The following is a 17,368-nucleotide window of genomic DNA, read 5'->3' as shown; positions in this document are numbered from 1 at the left end:
TTCAAATACAAAACAATTTGCAAATTAATATTAATCATCTGTTTTTTCTTGTTATTTTTTTCCAGCTGTAAATGAGGTCAGTATAATTATATTAAAATACAATAGAGCCTAACATAGAAACACCAAATAATCTCTTTTTGGATGGGGAGCATGGCCATTTACTAACTACTGTTTTCAAAACGTGCACTGGTAAGCTAATTACTAGGTTTCATGGGTATTGCCCCAAATACACCCACCCCTAATTTCTTAGTGGGCTGTCCTTATAATATAAAAAAAGTATTTGATAGGTGAATGCAAGAGTCACATTGCATGCATAGCAGTTTCTAATATTCCTTGATGGATGTTTGTCTAGCATTATAAAGCATGAATGAATTCAGGTATGCTTTTTAATAATACCTAACTTTTGTGACACTAATATAATTTTTCTATCTTTTCAAATTTGAAATTGGTTAGGCTTCTTTGTATATAATAATGATTAATTCTAGCATCTAGAATGGAATATTAATAAATACTTTCCTTAAATTCATTTTTATTTCTTTCTAGGCAACGGAAGTACGGAGGGTAAGCGATTTTAGAAACTTCTTATATAAGAATTATAGATTAGATTAAGGGGCAACTGATGCAGAAAAGTAGAATTGGTACAAATAAGCCTTTTTAAAGTACAAAATTAGACTGAAACCAATTTAAAGTCAATCCAAAAATGCTCAGAATCAGAATTTGGAAGAAAATATGTTTAATATTGAATGGGTATATTTGAATGGGTATACTTAAAAACAGTTTGCTTTAAGAAGACATGGGTGCTCCCTCACTGGAGCCTTTCAAGAAGAGACTAGACAGCCATTTGTCTGAAATGGTATAGGATCTCCTGCTCCTACAAGGGGTTGGATTAGATGACCTTCAAGGTCGCTTCCAACTCTGTTATTCTGTTAGGCTACTATTGAGATTCATATTTAGTCTCATGTGATTTCTCTCAAACAATTGTTGATAAAAACACTCTTCATTGAAACTATGCTCCAGCATGAAGAGTCGGATTTCTGATGTATTAGTGTCCAACAATAAGTGGAGCATGGCTGGAATTATAAGCATATAATTAATCATTTAAAATACCAATTTAATTTAATGATTTAAAAATATTTCTAAGGAATATATTCAATTGCTTTAGGTGTCTAATGATTGGCTTTGTTACTTGTTTAATATCAGATAGTTATTAATACTGCATTATTCTGTAAATAATTATTTGAAGGTTCATTTTTTAATTAATATTCTTTATTTATGTTTTTTCAGGGTCCAAGAGGAGATAGAGGGCCACGAGGAGAAAGGGTAAAGATTGTACTCCTTTGACTGTATAACATCTGAATCATTTTGATTCAAATATGAAAAAATATATAATCATCTGCCCTATGGAAATCCCTAGAATGACAGTATTAGTATTGCATCTGATTCACAGTTTTCCAAAACTGAGTCTTAATCATGTACATGCATACACATGTGTGCATATACACACATGCAGTTTGAAATCACAGAATTGGATCAATGCTATATAAACGAGGCTTCAGCCCCCTTCACTGAGAATTTTTAATGGCACTAAAATAAGGGTTTTCGTCTACCTAAACACCTGTTTTGGTCACCTGACTTCTAGCTAACACCTGTAGCTAAGCACTTCCCATTAACTCTTGTTACACGGATGTATTTATATGACTGTATGTTTCCTTATACAAGTCACTTAAATACAGTTGTTCTGTATAGATTGAAATGAATTTATTTGGGAAAGCAGGTATAATTTAGGAAAGTACATAGAGATCTGAGAGGAATATTCAATTTTATGTCAACATTGGGACAGCAGTTGTCTTCATTTTATAGCTTGAAAAGTCAATGTCACAACTTTCTTATTCACAAATCCTATATCAATGTCCAGGATTTTTCAAAGAGTTTTTACCAAAACTGCACTTGCAGATTATTTTTACCTATGGGAAAAATTACAATTTAATTAATTAATGAAGGTTCATGGGATGAAGAAATATAGAATTATAAAATTAGATACATTTCCATACAAAAATTACTAAAACTATTGCTACAGAATTCACATGTTACAGTGACAAAGCCTCGCTTTTCTTTAGCATACATTCATAATGTTCCTTAGTTCAAAATGCATTATATACAGAAGATGGACATGACCCTTGGATTAATTAGTGGCATCCCCATTATGACAGAAAAAAAGTCATATACAAAACTTTTGACAGCAGGTTCTGCCAGTCACTGTCAATATTACTATGCTAATATTATCAACTGTTGTTCACAACTAATTCAATTTAAAGCAGTTGCCTTTTTTTCTTGAGATTCTATGTTTTTAATGTAACTGAAGTATCATTAACATAGACACCAGAGTAATTTGGGAGACACTGTAAAACTACAGTCTAATTTTGCTTCCCCAAACTAGATTGTAGCTCATCTCTGTGATATATTGCTTAGGCCAGTCTTCCTACACATGATATCTTCTGATACTCCCATAGCCACCAGCAAATAAAATAGGAGTTTTATTCCTAACATACTTGACTAATGATTGATAAACAGAATACAACCTCATATTGTAAAACAACAAATTAAGAGAATAGCTCTTTTTCACACATTAAATCACACATATTTTAATTTATAACTCTGAATGTGTTTGTGTGTGTGTGGTGTGGTATGTGTGGTGTGCATGGTTTTACACTATAATATGATATTGGTATATATCCAATATCATATAGGTGCTTTATTTGCTACATGCAATGTTAAACATGATTATGATACAACATAAGAAGGTTAATATGTCTAGCCTTTCTAGATCAATCACCCTCAATCCAGTACCTTTCATATGTATTAAGAGTGCAGCTTCCATAATTCCTAATTAGCAGAGAATTCTAGCTATTAGTATAGAATCACTTATGAGATGTTATTCTTTCTTCATAATTTTAATTACCTAACATTGAAATAGACACTAACGTTTGGCATTTAGTATGTGTAAGCTAATAATATTTTTATTCATGCAATACAATCTACCAAACAATTGCCCAGAAGGAACTTTACAATAACTCTTCTCCCTCCAAGTTTAAGAATAGGTGTTACCAAACTTTTTCCAGCTGGAACATGCACTTAGCTAAATAGGTCACATCAGAATAGATTTAGTGATAATAATGTGCTATGGAAGTGTCTTAGCTTAACATTCCATCAAGGTTTGTTTTTTCCTTGATGTGTTTCTTTAAATACTAATTGTAAAAGTAGACATATTTTCCAAGTCTTCCAGATATCATGATTCTGTCTGAGCTGGAAGTTATCTCAGTGTTAAAACTAACAGTCTGATGGAAAGTCTTTCAAATCACCCACACCCTATGCAGTGCAGATACTGCAAAGCTGCAGCATAAATTACTAAGGGTATGAAAACACCATAGTATTATTTTGTGAGTCATTTTTAGTCAATCAGACAAAACAATGGTATTTGTTAAGTTCTACTTTAGGTCATGTTTAGTTTAAGAGAATTTTTTTATACATTCAGCCTCTCCTTTTGGAATAAAAGTAGGGCATTGTTCATTGATATGCAGAAGACTATTAAATTTTATAAATGTGGTATTATTAAGCTCCATAACAATGTGTACATTTATTAGTAAATAATACTGTAATAATTAGTTAGCCACATTTTCAATGTGTTAAGATATAATCTCCATTTATTGTGGCAAACAGACACCACTTAACATCATGAAAGTGAAGTCAATATTTGATTAAATATTTTAATAGGTTTTTGTTAAACTAACAAGTTTGAGTAACATTAATCGGCTAATAGAATACACATATCTATTTTTATTAGCTATGAGCTTTATCAGTGGAAAATACAATTTATACAAGTAGTCCTCAACTTACAACAGTTCACTTAGTGACCATCCAAGGTTTCCATCGCATTGAAAACAGTGGCAAATGATCATTTTTCACACTTACAACCATTGTAGCCTCCCATGGTTACCTGATCAAAATTCAGATGGTTGGCAGCTGACTCATTATGGTGACAGTGCCCTGGGGTTATGTGATTCCCTTCTGTGACCTTCTAACAAGCAAAGTCAATAGGGAAGCCAGATTCACTTAACAACTGTGTTACTAACTTAACAATTGCAGTGATTCTCTTAACAATTGTGGCAAGAATGGTCATAAAATGGGCAAAATTAACTTAATAACTATCTCACTTAGCAATAGAAATTTTGGAATCACTTGTAGTCATAAGTCAAAGACTACCTGTACTATAATTCCTGCTGTTGTAGATGAAATATTATGATTTGGTGGGAGCAGGCCAATTTGCTCAAATATCTAAGAGGTAAATTATCTTCCTCTTAAGTGACACTTAGGAAAGAATGCACATAAATTGCAGGGTCAAACGAATATCTAGAGCTGCTCATTTACTTATATCATGATAGTCAAAGATTATTAGAAAGTTTATCGTAAGATGTTCAGGTGTTATCTTCATAATTATTCCAGTTTCTAAGGTAATAGCCACCAAATGAGGTCAAATTATATATTTCAAATTCCTAGAGCATTGCCTGAGAATTGTGGGAAGTTTAAAAAAACGTAGCTGAAAAAGATTGATGTCAAAACTTTCCCAAGATAGTGGGAATGTTTCTTTTTCTTATGCCCTGCCATAAGCCATCCTAAGTTTGAGACACCCATCTATACATAGCTTTAAGTGATATCAAAATATCCACATAAAATTATCCACGTCTCTAGGGATTCAGTCGAACAGTTACACTCATTTACTTGGGAGCCAATACCAGTGATCATAGTATGACTTACTGCTAAAAAGACATGCCTGGGATTGCATCCCTAATCTTCCAGATTCCTTGAAGTATAATGTAATATGAAGTTTGGATATTTGTAACCTACAAAAGTTATGAAGCTAAGGGACAGACTTTTTCTGCTGAGCAATACAGCATGAAGTCTATGAAGTTTCCCCTAGTTTTTCTTTTACTTTTCAGTTTTGCTTTGTTATTGATTACTGTAATGTATTTTTCCCCTAGGGTCCAGCAGGTCCACCTGGCATAGATGGTGAAGATGGTCTACAAGGTCCTCCAGGGCCCCCTGGACCCCCTGGCCTTGGTGGAGTAAGGCTTCCAACTTTTTATTTTACTGACAATGCATCTAATGTCTAAGGATAAATATTAAATAAATATTTAAATCAGTGATGAAATGTAAAATTTGTTACTACTGGTTCTGTGGGCATGGTTTCATGGGGGGGTAATGGGACTGGGTGGGCATGGCCACCTTTTTTTTTTACTTTTAAAAGCATTTTTTACAACCTCTTCAGCCGAAGAGGTTGTAGAAAAAATGCTTTTAAAAGGTTCTGACGATCCCAGATGAGTCGCGCAATCATCAGAGGCTTTTTTAAAAAAAATTTAAAAGCATTTTTCAGAAATGCTTTTAAAAGTTTAAAAAAAGGCCTCTGATGATCATGCAGCTCAGCTGGGCATGGGGGGGGGCAGGGATTTTTGCTACCAGTTTTCCGAACCACCCACCACCATCACTACCGGATCAGGCGATCCAGTCTGAACCGGGAGCATTTCACCCCTGATTTAAATGCATCTTTTCACATGTATATGTGCTTCAGGTAACTTAGAAACTTTTAAAGAGCAACCAATATACTGTTCTTCAATCTAGAACTAAGGAGAAATTTTCTGACAGTTAGAACAGTTAATCAGTGGAACAATTTGCCTTCAGAAGTTGTAAATGTTCCAACACTGGAAGTTTTTAAGAAGATGTTGGACAACCATTTGTCTGAAATGATATAGAGTTTTCTACCTAAGCAGTAGGTTGGACTAGACGACCTCCAAGGTCCCTTCCAACTCTATTATTCTATTCTATTTTCAGTTTTCAGTCTTCCTTCACTCTACCCATTTAAGAGCCATTAGATAAAATCCCAGAAAGTAATATTGAATATTTATGACGATGCTCACAGTAATCAGAAATGTAATATCATTTTGTAGGATGAAATTGTCATCCCTTTTCCCATGTAATTACATTTAATTTACATTAAAATATGTATTTTACATATTTATTAATATTAATATTATTAATATTAAATATTAAATTGTAATAATTTAATAAATATTAAAGGACTTGAGGTACAATTAATGCCTGTTCAGTGTTTCCAAAATAGCTCTTCTTAGTCATGCTGATATCTGTTCTTACTCATTTACAGAACTTTGCTGCTCAATATGACATGTCCAAATCAGCTGATATGGGCCCTGGACCTATGGTAAGCAAATGTTTCATTTCACACATATCCAAATTGTATCAGTGGGCACTTCCAACAAAGAAAAATGAAATCTGCCACAAGGCTTCCCAATATTACATTTCTGCTATAGAATAGAATAGAATAGAATAGAATAGAATAGAATAGAATAGAATAGAATAGAATAGAATAGAATAGAATTTTATTGGCCAAGTGTGATTGGACACACAAAGAATTTGTCTTGGTGCATATGCTCTCAGTGTGCATAAAAGAAAAGATACGTTCATCAAGGTAGAACATTTACAACACAATTGATGGTCAATATATCAATATAAATCATAAGGATTTATATTTATATTTATATTTATATTTATATGTGGTGCAACCCAGCATAAATTGTATTAGTGAACTATGGAGCCCTTTTTGGCTTTTCAAATTCATTAGAACCAGTGGTGGGATTCAAATAATTTAACAACCAGTTCTCTGCCGTAATGATTCCTTCCAACAACCAGTTCACCAAATTGCTCAGAAAGTTAACAACCAGTTCTCCTGAAGTGGTACGAACTGGCTGAATCCCACCACTGATTAGAACCCAAACTGTGCTTGGCTCTGTGTACAGCAGTCAAAACTGTCCTCTACAAAAGATCATAACTATTGCATAGCAAAAGTTTGTATAACTGTGGTATTCAATAACTGAATTTATAGAAATCTAGAAATTTACAGAATTTATCTAGAAATACTGCAAAACCATGCATATAATACTCCTGCTTGCTGTGAGCCCATGAACTTTCTTTGCATCTCTTCATTAAGAGATTCCCACCTTCATAAATGTTCCAAATATTGAAGTGGTTTTGATACCAATTTCTAATACTGCATTTCTCTTCTTACATGTTACAAACACATGAAGTCATGAGAAAACAGCATACCTTAATAATGTTAGAAAAATAATACTTGCTTGAGAGATACAGGATCTAGACAAAAAATCCCCAAAGCATTACAAGGCAGGAATAGCTTCAAAATTCAATGGAATTGGATAGTTTGTTTCCAGTTTGGAAAGAATATCCATCTAGAATCAGCCTAAATGAATTTTCAATGTATATATTTTGCTTCTTCCAGATTAGGATGGGTATTAAACCAAAGGACCTCCAAAGCAGGAAGCCAGCATTGTTTCAAAATATTCAATTCAGAAAAAGTCAATAACTTGGCTTAGAGAATCATGTCCTATACTTAATGCTATCTGTACTTATTTAATCAGAAAGACATATGTAGTGTTTGGCTTGTGATAAGTAAGCTTTTGAGCAATGATCTTATGGTTACCAGTTGTCTCCAACTTTCCTCATATTTATAGTTTATTTACACATATTTTCTGTTTCCTTTCATACATATGTTTAAAGAAATGTCTTAATGAATTGGAACCTTCTAAATTAGCCAGCCAAGTTATCTTACCAAAATATGATGTGTCATATATTCAGTGGTGATGTCATTTGTTGCATAGTCATATTCTATAGTTTTTAGTAATACTATAAGGTGGAATTGGAAACATAGACACAGTTTGTAGATGTATATTTCCTGATTTCAGTTGTATATGAAGTGGCCTTCATATCAGGACTCTCAAAATTCGCACATAAAGTCTCAATTCATTTAGAAGGCAAAAGACAGGGGAATTTGCATTAGTTTATAAACTTCACCCATCCCCTTTGTCTACATATTTTGGAATAAGATTGTCAGATGAAATCTTTTGCCTATTGCATTAAAATATTCTTCCAATGGAAGACATTCTTGATGTTCTCTGAACTTGGTTGTTTTCATGCAGATGTTTCATTACAAAACTAGGTAACCAGTGCCTAACTAATCTCAGAGAACACCACAATTCTTGTCAGTTATTGGCAAGCTATATATTCTGAGCTATACCCAGTGGATGGCCTTTTATATAGTAAAATGTATCAGTAGATATGACCTCTGGTCTTGGATCTCATTGAAGATAAAGATAATATATTTAACTCTTTAAAAGTTTTTATTACCTATTCTTATATATTTAGAGCCAATTTTATCTAGCAATTAAGCACCAAGCTACAGGCCAGGAAACAATGATTTTAACTCTAGTCTTCTGTCTGAAAGCCAGCTAGGGGACTTTGGGGTAGCCATTTTCTCTCAGACCCACTTCTCACAGTGTTGTTGTGTGGAAAATAGAATGAGGAATATGTTTTTAAAAAAGGAAAAAGAAAGAGGAATATGTATTCACCGCCTTGAGTTATTTATTTAAAAAAATAATAAAGGCAAAATAAAAAACCTCAAATAAATAAATATTGTCACAAGTATAGAATAAGAGACATAATAGGAATCATGGCCCTCTGGAGAAAAAGAGAGAGAATATTAATATCAGTTTACTTAGGCTTCCCTTTTACAAACATGTAAACTTTAAACATAAATACAGTTAGGAAATTTCACAAAAAGAAAAAAAAAATTATACATGCTTTCCTCCCTTTCAGTTACCTGTGACCACTAAAATTAGCATCTCTAGGGAACTGGAAACACTGGAAATTATCATGGCAAGGACTATGTGAGAAACAGCCTTATGTTATCTCACCTCAGAGTGAAATCTCTGAGCAGCTTCTATCTTTCCTGGCATCTCACTCCACATTGTTTGGGGAGCCCACTCCAATGTCATGGAGACATTTGGGAAAATCAAGGAAGAAGGAGAAAGGAAGGAAGCTGGACAGAGAGACATTACTCTTTTAATTAATGTTCAGATCTAGAATAGAATAGAATAGAATAGAATAGAATAGAATAGAATAGAATAGAATAGAATAGAATAGAATAGAATAGAATAGAATAGATTTTTTTTTATTGGCCAAGTGTGATTGGACACACAAGGAATTTGTCTTGGTGCATATGCTCTCAGTGTGCATCTATCTAGGCCACATTGTAGTTATTAGGAAATATAACCAAGGTTCCTGGATCAGAGAAACTACATTCAGGAAGCCTTCTTCATATATAGGATAAATTAAAGTGGCTACCTCATAATCTAAAAGGACAGAATGAGAAAGGAGTGGGTTGCACCCATTATGATATAAGCCAAACAGGTTTTATTCATGCAGTAGAAACTTATTTTTCAGTTCTCAACTTTAGAGAAGATTCAAAAACTTGATGGGGATTTGGAGAAAAGAAGGAATTTTGATCTGTCAGCAGCATCTGTTACTCTAGTTGAAGAGTCCTCTCCTATTATGGTGTATTCTCAATATTGTCAAGCCCCAATAATGAAAATCACAAGATGATCCAAGCAGTAGGACTTTCTATTTACAGGCTGATTATGAGACCATTCTGTCTTTTTGTTCATACAAGAAAAAACCTTAGAGGATGCAGATAGGCCAGAAAAGAAAAAGGGGAAGGGGAAGGGAATCATATTGATTTATATATATTTTTTGGTAAAACAAATTTTAAAAAGACTTTGGGCCAGTTACAAAAATGATATTTAAGCCAGACATCCAGCTAACTATTAAAGTCTTTTAGGTAGAGATGAAATGTTCTGAATAAAAGACAAAATTTTAGTCAGTTTACTGAATTATACCTGTGAAATTACTAGACATCTCCTGGGGTTGCTGTTACATTTCATATTTTCAAATAAAAAGCATATTTTAATATGCTTTTTCTCATGTTTGACAAGGTCATACCATGCTTGACAAGAACCATTAGAAAACAGAACACTATTCCTGTTGATTTGCATCTCTAGCATAGTGAGATCCACTGGGATCCACACATAACTAATCCAACTCAATGTGTACAATTTGTGAAATAAAAAACTGTGTCTCCCATTAAAAATATTCATTCTTCAAAAGCAGTAACGTTAGCTGTCACAGCAGCAACTACAGAGGAAATAACCTGATAGCAAAAATACCATGATAGCAAAAAGGATTTATTTTCTTTTAGACAAAGCCAAGCTAAAATGCAAATGTTAATTTCTCCTCTAATCAAAAATAGCATAGTGCTGAAATTCAAATTATATAGAATATGTAGGGATTAAACATATTTTCATCAATACTGTTTTAACAGTCTATTACACAGAAAGAATAAGCCAATATTTGCTTTTTTAAAAATTGACTCAATGATTACAGTAAACAGAGTCTTCAGTTATGTTGGATCTCAAATCCAATAATCCTCATATATCACCTTCATTGTTATTTTTAATAACATATTTAATAACATAATAACATATTTAATAATATATTTAATAAAAATAATACTTTTTCTTTATATTTCAGCTTTAGATAAATTATTACTGTATATTTCATAAGAGATTATCCAGTGACTTATTTTATATGAATTTGACCTTTTAAAATACTCTTTTTCAGGGATTAATGGGACCTAGAGGCCCACCTGGAACCAGTGGACCCCCAGTAAGTATATTCTGATCACTCCTATTGATAGGAAAGGAGTTTCATGAGCTAGAGCTGTCAAACGCAAGAGTTGCCAATATGAATAACCTGTTACCTGTAATGTGACCATAGTGTTCCACATTGGCAAGTTCCATATTATAATCTCCATTGATGATCAAATATAACATGACTGAATTTTTCTAAATGTTCTGCCATAGTAGAAAAACATATCCTTCCTTGTTTGATTATTCTATTTTGCCTACTTCCCCATTTAAGCTTAAATATTCCTAGGAAGGATGAAATATGTAATAGCTGGCTTAATACTATTTACTCAGCTACAGTGTAGTTTATCACGGTATAAATTTAGCCACTGGGGTTTGTAAACTAGTGTTTAGGCTTAGCAGCAGTATGAATCACAAAATATGATTAAAACAAATCATGGCTTAATACAATGTGAGACCTAGTCACAACCCTCCTGACTATGAATTCTTGGCGTTTCAATTAAATTATAGGAATAATTTGGAATGTTCCTTCTGTCCAAACAGATTAGTAGCAATCTCCTTTATTATTGGTGTTTCTGTTCTTCTTTTTTCTTCTTTGCTTTTTGTCACAGATATTGAATAGCATGTCTTCTTTCTATTCTAGGGTTCTCCTGGCTTCCAAGGACTTCCAGGTGAACCGGGTGAACCTGGTCAAGCAGTAAGTAAAATAGTGTTCTACTATAAGAGTGATTCTAATTATTAAATAACTGTTCCATTTCACCCACAGCGTACCCCTTTTTACAGTCTGCATAAGTCTACTGCTCATTGTTTTGCAGGAATTTATGAATTTATATTTTTTTCAAATCTAAATTATGTAAGATATTCTGTGAGAAATGAAATCTTGCTAGAGAGGAAGCTAGAATAATTGCATTGTATTGTATTAATTGAAGAATGGTTTTAAATGAAGAATATGGAAAATTGGACTATGTAACAAGGAACTACGCTCCTAGAAACCTTAGGGAGAAAGGATTCAGAATTATGATTTTGATTTAGCTAAGTCACCATTCAAATGCAGGATAAAAGGAGTGATGTCTCTTAATTCCCCTTATCATCTTTCAAAATTATTTTTTTTATCACTAGGGACCTCAAGGTTCTCGTGGTCCAATGGGTCCTCCTGGAAAAGCTGGTGAAGATGTAAGTATTCATGATCACAAGCAATGATTTTCACTAGCTGTATTTTATAATGTGCTTGATTATGCACATTATGCAGAATAATTTCATGGCACACACAAAAAAAGGGAAATTTTGCCTGTATATTTAGGAAGTAACTTTGAAGAAATAAAATTTATGCCTTTTAAAATGTAGAAACAAATAACAAAAGTTGTTTGGACCAATTCATGGAAGTCATGGGGATCAATGGCACTGAAAGCCATCTGCTGGGAAACTAGCGACTATCTTGAGTATTTGGTTGGCTATTGTGGGGGCGAGGTGTTGGAATAGATGGACCAGGTTCTGCTTATATTCTTAAATGCAAGTTTAATTAATTTGTGCATTAAAAAGTAAATTTTTGTCTTTTTTCTTAGGGCCATCCTGGAAAACCTGGAAGATCTGGAGAGAGAGGTGTTTCTGGACCCCAGGTTATTAATTTTTATTAATAACTAAATTTATCATTGCATATAATGACAGAAATTCTAGAACAGTTTTCTCCAAAGGCAGTTTTCTTTGATGCCTTCAGTAATGCTCAACTCTAGCTTCCAGAATTCCCATTCAGAATGGCTTAATGTCTGCACTGATTGGGCGTGGAGGTTAAGAGAGCCAAAGTCCATCTGGAAGGAATGTCTCAATTTTCCAAGTCTATAATCATAATTAACAGCTAAAAGCCTCTACGAAGAAGAGAGGCAACAGCTTAGTAGGAGAACAAATTCTTTGAATCTACTAAGTTTTGCTTCCTTTTCTGTTGTTTCCACATTAAAGTTTCAATCTCCTGGTAAAGGAATAAAATCCACCTTCTTCGGACAGTATTGGATGAAATAAAAAAATAGTTCTACTTGGATCTGGGCAATTTTGTACACATGATACTCACACTTGGATGGGCCAGTGATTATCTCAATAAAACAGATAAATGGTTTGCATGTTGACAGGAGATGAAACTTGGCCCACTCACTGTCCATCTGCCACTTCCTCTGCGTGGCCAGAATCACAGTTCTTACTGCAGTGATGCTGATCAATGCTCATACATTGGATCTAGCAATATTGCCTATAAAGCAACTCAGTACAGTTGGAGACCTCACAAATATTTCTGGAAAAGAAGACACCCCTTTCTAAATTACATGCATAGTTATTTTAATTCTAAAAGCTCAGAAAGTTGCTGACTTGTTGAATTCACCGCCTCCATGTTTCTATGCAACCTCTCAGAAGTAAACAGAACAACAGTGTTTTACCTTCTCTCATGCAATTTATAAAAGAAAATAGAGAGATTTCCGGATTAGCATTCTGACCAACACTCTTATATTTGCATTGTTAACCCCATAAAAGCACAGTCATTTTTCAACCTCATTTGATAAGATACTCGATTTGTAAACTTGTCCCAGGATACTGAAGGTCTTATGCTACATGTTCTCTTTAATATCTGGTCTCTTTAATATCTGTTTTACATGTTGTATAAACAAGTTTTTTACACCAATTAAGCCTATTTTCCTGTGTTATTTTCAAGGGTGCTCGAGGCTTTCCTGGAACTCCTGGTCTGCCTGGATTCAAAGGAATAAGGGTGAGTGTTTTATAGAAACATGAGGGAACCTATTAAAATGGTGACGCCTTAGAACAGGGGTGTCAAAACTTGGCAACTTTAAGATTTGAGGACTTCAACTCCCAGAATTCCTCAGCCAGCTTTGGACACTTTAGAAGATAATATGTACAACTGTTCTTCAGAGGTGCAGGTAAGGAAAGAAAGAGACTATGAAATTATTAAGTTGAAGGAAGGTGTCATCTAAGGAACCTGTGAAGCTTCCCTCTTTGAATGTCTTATCATTTAAAAATATTGTTTCAGATTTTTTTTTATTTATATTACATAAAAGTAAATGTTTCTCCATAACAGGGACACAATGGTTTGGATGGTCGCAAAGGAGAACCTGGTGCTGCCGGTAACAAGGTAATGTAATTACTATAAATAGTTTCTGAGAATATGTACTGGAGACCTGTAAGATCAAGCTAAATACATAAAGGGACACATCCTGTTTCCACTCCTAGCCCCAATCCTGTTTCAAAAAAATAAAGCCCGTCAAAAATTCTACAGTTCCAGAAAGCACATATATAAATAATTAAAGTGAGAGTGAATAACAAATATACACATGGTGTTGTAATCATGTATTTACTTTCTTTAGAATAAATCTAAACAAATTATCTGAATAGATCAATGCAGAATGAGAATTAGATAGTAAGAAACAAAAAAGAAAGAACAAGGCTGTTCTTTGGAAGTTATTATAAACAGGTTACAACTTGATTTTGAGATTAAGAGGCAAAAATCTTGCAAGGAGAGAGTCAGAGAATAAAATATTTTGGATTACCTTTATGGAAAGTAATCATATTCATTAATTTATTCAGTTCTTTCTCCAATTTTTTAGGAAACGTATTGAGACTGTAAATATAACTTGGAATGTATTGATCCCAGGATTAATTATTGGCCCAGGGTATCAGACTTAATTATACAACATATCATGTTTGTCTAGACATTACTTTTAGAGTATATCCTAGTTTTTCCCTGAATTATATCACAGCCTTTGTAAATCTATTGAAGAGACTTTTTTTCAAGTTAAAATAAATATTGTTCTGACTGAAAGCTTAAAGTGCAGCAGATCAAAATCAAGTCCCTCTAAAATAGGTATGTATTTGAACTACGTTATATTATTCTTGGGAACATATAGTGATGGCTATGTGTAGATCCATCTTATGTTATTTTTTTCTCCGTTGAAATGAATAGGAGAATCCTAGTTGTAGGGAAGTTGTAGTTATCAATACAATATCCAAAAGACTGGAAAACATCACTATATAGTAACTAAACTGTGTCGATTTGAGGGCTAATCTATTCAATTAGCTGTGATATTTAACTTTCAGCCAGTAAAATATTCAAATCAAATATCCCATTTATATGAATGTGACTGAATTGGAGCTTAATTCACTCCCATTGCTAGGAGACTGTAGGCTGCCTTGTTTGTCTGAACAATAGCCAGTATTTATTGTGTCCTTTTATAGGGTTTGAAAATGTATAATTAAGTATCATAATAAAAAAGCTTTGTTTGATATTAATATTGTTAAGTGTATGGTTGGCTGCACAGTGAACCAGACAATTAAGAATGGATTTGACATTATTACCCACATATTGAGTCATTCCTAGAGAAATGAGATAGTGATGGATGATGATTGATGATGATGATTCCATTTTGCATTAGATTTTAGAAACATCAGCCTAATGTTCATGAGATGTATTTCCTCATTACAGGGTGAACCTGGTGCTCCTGGTGAAAATGGTACCCCAGGACAAGCTGTGAGTGTTTTCTCTTTTATAACTTGCATAGGATCAAATTTATTAAATATTCTAAAGCTGTGATGGCGAACCTATGGCACGCATGCCACCAGTGGCACGCAGAGCCATAGCTGTGGGCACACGAGTGTTGCCCTAGCTCAGCTCCAGCGTGCATGCACGCGCTGGCCAGCTAATTTTTGGGCCTTCTGGGCCCATCGGAAGTCAGGAAATGGGCTATTTCTGGCCCCCGGAGGGCCTCCAGGGTGGTGGGGAAGGCCATTTTTGCCTTCCCAAGGCTCCAAAAAAGCCTCTGGAGCCTGGAGAGGGCAAAAAACGGGCCTACAGGGCACACCGTGCCATTGCGTGCCAAAAGCGGGGGGGGAGCGCGGGGGGGAACGTACACATGCACAGGGAACAGGGCACAATGAATTATGAATGGGGGCACGCATGTGCGCGACCTTCCCCATGCTCCCACACTTTTGGCACGTGATGGCAAAAAGATTAGCCATCACTGTTCTAAAGCGTCATTTATTAATCTCAATGGTATTTCCCCCAGTAACAAACTTCATGATACTATTTCTTATGCCTACGCTATGCCTTATTAAATAACTTGCATGTACTTTGCTTTCAGGGTGCTCGTGGTCTTCCTGGTGAAAGAGGAAGAGTTGGTGCTCCCGGTTCTGTTGTAAGTGATTTTCTTCCTGTGCAACAGGGTGTTTTATTTTCTTTGTATGTGTAATTATTTTATTTTATACCAGGATTTTAAAATTTATATTTATTTTCTTTAGGGTGCTCGTGGCAGTGATGGAAGTGTTGGCCCTGTTGGTCCTGCTGTAAGTCCAATTATCTTTTATCCAACATGTCCTTACTTTGAATGATGCAATCAGTGAATTGTCACTTAGTCTATCTCTGTAATCCATTTCACCTCTCCCCCCCCCTCTTATTTAATACATAACAGGGAGTTTTCAAAGCAATTTTCAGTTATTTCCAAATGCATCTCAAGGATTTTCATTTTTATTGTATTTATTGCGGTATAAAACAATGAAAGTTATATTTAAAAAGTGATAAAATGGCATTTTGAATTAACACAGTTTAAGACAGGTATTACTTCTTGGCATTTTGGAAATGAAACATTATCAAGTCTTATTCTTAGGGAATTTCTATACACTATTCAGCATGTAAAATTGCATGTTTTCTTCCTGGATAAGTTGAGAAACAATTGGATTACAACCATACCTTTATATTTATAAAGAATACCTTAATTTTTAATCAAGTACATTACATTTTTACACAAACTCCTAACACATTACTAGCTTTGCAAGACTTTCCCAACATGGATTTTAGTTTAGTATATTTACTCTGTCATCTGTAACTCATCTAAGTTGTTACACAGTCCCCAGAAACAAACCTCAGCTAAAAGCAGGTTTTGTTAGGAGTTCACAATATATTGTAGTGAATCTTGAGGGAGAATGTGGTTTCCTGTTATTCCATGATATTGCAATCCATGGTATTTCAGTAGGTATAAAGCTCTAGTTTTTTTAAGCCACAAAAGCAGTGCCACCCCGTCATGCTACACCTGCTTCAAAAATATTTTGAAATGATTTCAGAATACATTTCTTCTCATACAATTTTTCCCACTCACATTTTTTCTCTCCTATGTTCATGCTAGTGAATTATTATTTCAATAAAAATATTTATGCCATTCCATTTAATGGAGTGGCATAAAGTATATTTTAGCCAGTCCATTAAATGTACTAGACTTAATTCCTGTTTTCTGTACTTTAGATAAGTTCTTGTAGATGTTTAACCATTTACTTTTGTCTTTTATCTTGCAGGGCCCTATTGGTGCTTCTGGTCCTTCTGGATTCCCTGGTGCTCCTGGACCCAAGGTATGAACAAGCTTCAGAATGAGAAAATATCTAGAAAAGCCTTCTTCTCTATTAGATCCTCAGATACAAAGTGGTACATCAAGAACAAACAACTTTCAAACAAAAGTCATCTAACAGTCATATAATTTTGAAGAAAATAGAGAATTTCCAGCTACTAACTTATAACAATTGTCTCACATTTTTGAAGGAAAGGGTTTTATGAGTGTATCTCCATTTTTAAAGGATCGTAACAACATGATAGCCATTTCAAACATTTAGGTTAATCAACTTTTCAAATCTGGTAACTGATTTGTTAGAGCCACTACTCTAGTAATGTATCCTTCAAAATTAAAACTGCAGATAAGGTGGAATGAAATGAG

The 17,368-nt window shown here is 34.1% G+C and overlaps 1 protein-coding gene across 1 annotated transcript in view; it reads left to right on the top strand.

Annotated features, from left to right (window-relative positions):
* Positions 1–448: 448 nt before the first annotated feature.
* The window catches only part of COL1A2 (collagen type I alpha 2 chain), a 46,783-nt gene continuing 29,863 nt past the window's right edge, over positions 449–17,368 (top strand). Inside the window, exons 1-14 of the mRNA XM_058181234.1 lie at positions 449–561; positions 1,285–1,320; positions 5,037–5,120; positions 6,215–6,271; positions 10,597–10,641; positions 11,266–11,319; positions 11,742–11,795; positions 12,185–12,238; positions 13,315–13,368; positions 13,696–13,749; positions 15,097–15,141; positions 15,752–15,805; positions 15,909–15,953; positions 16,956–17,009. Coding sequence (XP_058037217.1) covers positions 6,236–6,271; positions 10,597–10,641; positions 11,266–11,319; positions 11,742–11,795; positions 12,185–12,238; positions 13,315–13,368; positions 13,696–13,749; positions 15,097–15,141; positions 15,752–15,805; positions 15,909–15,953; positions 16,956–17,009 — 549 coding nt within the window. The 5' untranslated portion in view covers positions 449–561; positions 1,285–1,320; positions 5,037–5,120; positions 6,215–6,235. The remainder of the gene's footprint in view (positions 562–1,284; positions 1,321–5,036; positions 5,121–6,214; positions 6,272–10,596; positions 10,642–11,265; positions 11,320–11,741; positions 11,796–12,184; positions 12,239–13,314; positions 13,369–13,695; positions 13,750–15,096; positions 15,142–15,751; positions 15,806–15,908; positions 15,954–16,955; positions 17,010–17,368) is intronic.

Source organism: Ahaetulla prasina, chromosome 4, assembly GCF_028640845.1.
Source record: "Ahaetulla prasina isolate Xishuangbanna chromosome 4, ASM2864084v1, whole genome shotgun sequence".
NCBI lineage: Eukaryota > Metazoa > Chordata > Lepidosauria > Squamata > Colubridae > Ahaetulla > Ahaetulla prasina.
Note: the sequence above shows the minus strand (reverse complement) of the source record. Positions and strands in the feature narration are given on the sequence as shown.